The sequence below is a fragment of the Triticum aestivum genome, chromosome 5B, assembly GCF_018294505.1.
Source record: "Triticum aestivum cultivar Chinese Spring chromosome 5B, IWGSC CS RefSeq v2.1, whole genome shotgun sequence".
NCBI lineage: Eukaryota > Viridiplantae > Streptophyta > Magnoliopsida > Poales > Poaceae > Triticum > Triticum aestivum.
Genome location: NC_057807.1, coordinates 334,445,122 through 334,450,991, shown reverse-complemented (window position 1 = coordinate 334,450,991; position 5,870 = coordinate 334,445,122). Strand labels below are relative to the sequence as shown.

Below are 5,870 nucleotides of genomic sequence, written 5' to 3'. Positions count from 1 at the left end.
TTGGAAATGAACACCGTAGCAAAACCAAATTGGAGATGAAAGAAACCATCTACAAGCATGCATGCAAGGGCAAAACGTCCATGGAGCAAAAAATAAAAATAAAATTACCATCTTATGCTGAGAGAGACACCTTAGGATTGACCACGGTCAAACGTGTTGTGATTGTGTGATCACTGGGGCCAGTGGCGGAGCGTGACGAAAATACAAGAGGGGGGCAATTTCATATAAAAGAACACAATATGCACTAAGTTGTGGAACATTTGTAAGGGTAATTAGATGACCATGTCATAATAAATATATCTTGTTCACACAAATACAACAGAGATACCAGGTTCACACATACCTGGGCATTGCCGATATGTAATCAATTTTTTTTACTAGGCGGGGCGTAGCCTAGTTTCATCTCCACGACGCTCCGCTAATGACTGGGGCCACTGTTAGTGAGGGTGGGAGGATAAACAGCAACACAGATAAAGTCTTGAGTCATGATTATTGAGTTAAGAACATGTGTTATTTGTTCTACCGTTGCAATGCACGAGCATTTTTACAAGTATGGGATAATAGGTACAATCTTTGTTTTAGAACAACTCGATGGGTAGAATCTTTGAAAGGATGCTCGATATGTCAAAAGCAGCCTAGAAAACAAAAACAAACAAAAGAAACCGGCCGCCCCACGCGAGAAGATATTGGACTAGACCGACAAGCAGAACAAAAAGGGAACAAAGCAGGCCATGAGACGCGCGCGACAACAGATATAAGTTTGCATGAGATTTCAGCATATTCAACCAATGGTTGAGAACTTAGATGAGACATTGTTACCAAAAAAGGTTATCACCTCGTTTTATATACTAGCAAGAGGACTCGTGCGTTGCAACGAGAGAAACAAATTCATAACCTCCAATGTCCATGATCACATTATGGTCCATCACCAAGATACACTATCACTCTCAATTTTGTGAAATCATGTACTTTTTCATAAACTCATGATGAACAGTTTCTAAAATCAAGAACATTTTATTGTTTGCAAACATTTTTTAAAAAACTATGAACATTTTTTAACAATTGTTTTGAATAAGTGAACGTTGTTTTCGAAATTGGTGGAACAATTTTTGAAACTCATGAACATTTTTTATTTAACAGACATTTTTTGAATGCATGATTATTTTTTGAATCATTGAATATTTTATGAATGAATAAACTATTTCGTAAATCAGGAACATTTTTTGAAATTTTAGGATATTTTTCCATTCATGATTTTTTTTGGAATTGGCGAAATTTTGTTCAATTTCTTTAACATTTTTAATACACAATCTTTTTCAAAATCATGAATATTTTTTATTTCCTCAAAGTTTTTTATTCATAATTTCTAACATTTTTTAAATAAGGAAACAATTTTTCATAAAACCGTGAACATTTTTTGAATCCACAATTTTTTTGTGATTTAATAAAATTTTACTTCAAAATTCTCATTTTTATTATTTTCGAATTTTATTTGAAGTCCCAAATTATTTGAAGAATAAAAAAGGAAAAAATACATTTTTTTTTCAAAAAATAAAACAGGCCGCCCGGACATGAGCATGCCCAAACGGGCGCGTAGCTTCTTCTACCAGCATACAGAGCGCAGTATAAGAAGTCCCGACTGCATGGGCAGGTCCAGGCGGGGATTCCCCTGTGAAATATTTTTTATTGCTTACAGATAACATTGATGGGTAATATTTTACAAATTTGGAGCCAAATGCATGACGTACCGCATATTTGAAATCATGAACATTTTTCAAATTCGTGAACACTTTTACAAATTTTCGAACATTTTCTAGAATGAAGAACATTTTTTGAATTCATGAAGGTTTATACTATTAGCAACAATTTGTAAAATTGTGAACATTTTTTAAATGATTCTCTTGAGTTGACGAACATTTCTAGAATTGATGAACATTTTTTTTAAATTGTGGGAATAGTTTTTGACAAACATTTTTGAAAAGCATAATAATTTTTTGAATCAGCGAACATTATATGAATGAATATACTATTTTATAAGTCATCAACAGTTTTTGAAGTTTTAGGATATTTTTCATGCATGAACATTTTTTGAAATGGTGAAAAATTTTCATTAATATTTTTTAGCACAGAGACTTTTTAAAAAATTGTAATTTTTTCTATTTCCGGAACAGTTTTTTTTTTCAAAATTTCAAACATTTTGTGAATAAGAAAACATTTGCTTATTAAAACATGAACATTTTTTAGTCCCGAAATAGTTTATGATTTATTAAACATTTTATTTTGAAATTCACCTTTTTTTAATTTTTGGAACTTTTTTTAAGTCTCAAATTATTTAAAGTAGAAAAAACGAAAATATAAAAATTATAAACAATCAATTTTTAAAACAGGCCGCCTGGCATGGACCGGCCCAAACGGGCGCACTCATTCTCTCCCAGCGCGTTGAGTGCGCATATAGGTAGGTGGTCCCTATTGCATGGGCCGACCCAAGTGAAAGATTACTCTGTGTGAAGCATTTTTATCAGTTATAGATGGTATTGGTGGGTAATATTTTGCAATTTCAGGGGTAACTTCCGTGACGTACCGCGAGAAGGAATGGCTACTTTATTATTAGGTTAGATAAAGCAACAACCATCATACAAATGATCCATACAATCTGACGTCACACACACCCAAGACAAGATACAAAGGTGTTTCGGTTCATTCACACCACCCCATACAACTTCAAGTGGAACAACAAATGGACAATAAGCATGAGTATGGAGATGAAGGAGCTCTCAATCGTGAACAAGCACCGCGAAGAGACGAAACTAAGCGCGGACGTACCATGTGCTCCATGGCGGTGCCTAAATGAAGGGGACGATGCCAGAGCACCGGCACCGCCCGACCCAAAGGATCAAGGTTTTCACCTAGGGCAACATGGAGGAAAAGGAGCAACAACGACGAATCCTTCAAGAAGGGGGGCGACACTCGCGGCCGCCGCCATCGTCGGTCTGGCCAGAGGCGGAAAAGGCTTTCACCTCGGCACGCATGCACCTCCTTCGACCTATGTGCGGCCAACAACACACCTGCCGCACCACCGACATAGCACGCCAACCACCAGAGACCATGCCGCCCACACTACTATGGCCATCGACCAACACCAAGTCGTGAGCTCCGCCCACGGGCCCACGATTCCCACCATCTGAACTGCCGCCCGACTACATGGTGCTCTAGATCTCCATCAAAAGCACATGCCTTGCATCACCCGACAAACCCCAAACGCTGTCAGAGCCGACAACACCTGCCTAGACTGAGGCCAATCTAGCGCCCAGTGAATCGGGCTGGGAAAGAGGAGAAGCGGGAGCGGACCACAGCCACGGTCAGCGCACCCCTGCGCCGGCGACGAGCAGCCCAACCGAGTCAGCAGCACCCATCCCTCCCGTAAGTCTCCCCACACGTACACCCCTGTGCAGTCCTACCACATCGCTCCAGCCAGATCCGCACGTGTACACACCCAGCCGCCCGTCCAACGACGATGAGCACTGGTCGACCGCTGCCACCTACAGAAGAGGGCCACCCGAAGCACCATCACGAGCTGCCCGCGGATGAGCAGATGTTGGGATGCAACCAGCCGTCGCCGCCGCCAACCCGCTCCACAACGATACTCCACAGCCACCGCCGTCAAGCCCCCACGCGGTTGCGAGGGCCACCACCACGCTGCTGCAGGGCATCCCCGCCTAGTGACCGAGCCTGGCCTCTGCCACCGCCCCGCGCCACGACGCCATCGCTCGGGAACGCCCGCCCGGGCCGAGCCCCCACGAGCGGGGAGGAGAAAGGGCCTCACCGCCCCCAACACCCGGGCTTTGCCCCGCGGCGGGGGGAAGGAACGGTGGGAGGGAAATGCGTGCCGACGGCTAGGGTTAGCCCCTCAGTCGCTCGCGGGAGCGACGCGATGGAAGGGGAAAGTTGGACTCGATTACTTAGTTTGTTTGGACGATGAGACATTGTTAAGTCTCCCTCCGGATGAGAATTAGCAAATTCGTTAGGTTCTTTCAGGCCTCCGTACCGCCAGTACAATGTGCTCTGCGCCGCTGCGGTACACACGTCACCCCGGGCGTAATCATCAACACGCTACATGTACGTTGGTGTGCGACGAACAAACAGCGGCATGGCGCGCTATGACGTTCCAGTGCACGTTGGCGCGTTACAAATACTGTCAAGTAATTCGTAGGCGAACGTCGGCGGCACATACATCCGCCTGCTGCGCCGGCGATCGGCCGCACGGCAAGCCTGCAAGGCCGGTGGCCATGGCAGCTCGAACGGGTACGCCGCACCGGTGTACCTGTTCCTCTCATGCGCCCGCTCCACCTCCAGCGTGTCTAGATCGACAGAGACAATCCATGTCTCCTCCTGCGGTGTCACGAGGATGTACCTCGTACTAGCCGAGACGATCTTGGCTGGTCGCTGGAAGTACCTCTCCTCGCGCCCCGGTCGCCCGCAGGTTGCCTCCGGCAGCCTTACGAGCTTCTCGGCCGCCCACTCGCCGCTGCCCTGGAGCTGCACGAAGACCGTGAGGTCATTGTTGACCATCACGCGGACAACGCGCAGCGCGCCGTCGTGGCCGCCGATGACCCGGAAGGCTGAAGATTCCTCCGGCATGCCCACGACCGTACACGGGAACTCGACGAGCGAGAACTCCATGCTGGTCTCGTCGAGAGCCAGCACGGCGCCCTCGCGCTCCATTCGCCAGTGGAGTGAAGAACGCGCGCGCCCTGCGAAGCTCATTGAGGCGTACTCTGGAATGGAGACGACGTTCTCGGCCGCGCTCTGCCAGCCGCCTTCGCTGCCGGAGGAGAACACGGAGGCACGGGGAGTGCCGCGGCCATCCTCGAAATCATGGCTTTCGTAGCCCACAGCGAGCACCCGAAAGTTCGACATGGCGATGAAGCCGCCACCAGACTCGTCCACGGCGGCGCCGTCGAGCAGGAACACGCCGAGGAACAGGCGGGAGCCAACCTCATCCGAGCAGAGGATCGTCTGGTACGTCCGCGTGAGCGGATCGCAGACGACCATGTCAGAGAAGTGGAGCTCCGAGTACCACGTTCTGTAGGTTATCCTGTGCCAGACGATATTCCTCCGGTAGAGCAGCAGGAGGCCACCGCGGCTGTCCCCGAGCTCCCAGGGCAACGAGCGGTCGCCCTCCGGGAGGAAATCGAGGGCGAGGAGGCGTCTGTCGATGGCATCGGCCGTCGAGGGGTCCGGCACGTAGACATGGTTGCTCCTCCCGTCGGGCGGCGGCTCCTTGAAGCTGGGGTCGACGACGTGGTAGTGGCCTGGCACGTGGGCCGCGTGGAGGGAGCGGAACCGGTTGAGGAAGGCGGCGGCCGCGACGATGCGGCGCCAGCGCTTGCAGGTGAAGGCGGCGCGGAGGAGGGCGAGGGAGGAGCCCACGCGCAGGAGGACGAGCTCGAGGAGGTGGTCGGGGATGTGGTGCACGCCCGTTGGCCCTGGAGGGATCGGCTCGCGCCTCGGCGCTCTCTTGGGCTTGCCGTTGCTGCGCCGGCGGCGGCCGCGACGCGCCCCCTTGTTCGCCATCGACGCTGAACTCGCTTGAATGGAATTCTCGTCTCGGCACGAATGAATGGGTCTTATAAATCAGTGACAAGCGCAAACGTGTTGTTCTTAGCTCAATGCAGAATGGGTCTTGTAAAGTTACCAAGTGGCGCAAATTCGAGCATACGCGTCTCCGTGTCTCCCACGGAACTTTTTGAGGGAAAGGCAACTTGCCTCCCACGGAACTTAACTTCTTAACACTGCCTTTTCATTTTCTGAAATTCGAGTCATACCACGAGGAAAACGAAGAGCTACAGAATTTCAGTTCAAACACACGA

At 48.8% G+C, this 5,870-nt stretch overlaps 1 protein-coding gene across 1 annotated transcript; it reads right to left on the bottom strand.

Moving 5' to 3' along the window:
- Positions 1-4,096: 4,096 nt before the first annotated feature.
- LOC123116073 (uncharacterized) lies at positions 4,097-5,646 on the bottom strand. The gene has a single exon (XM_044537079.1). The coding sequence runs from the start codon at positions 5,572-5,574 to the stop codon at positions 4,156-4,158; it is 1,419 nt and encodes a 472-aa protein (XP_044393014.1). The 5' UTR covers positions 5,575-5,646; the 3' UTR covers positions 4,097-4,155.
- Positions 5,647-5,870: the final 224 nt, after the last annotated feature.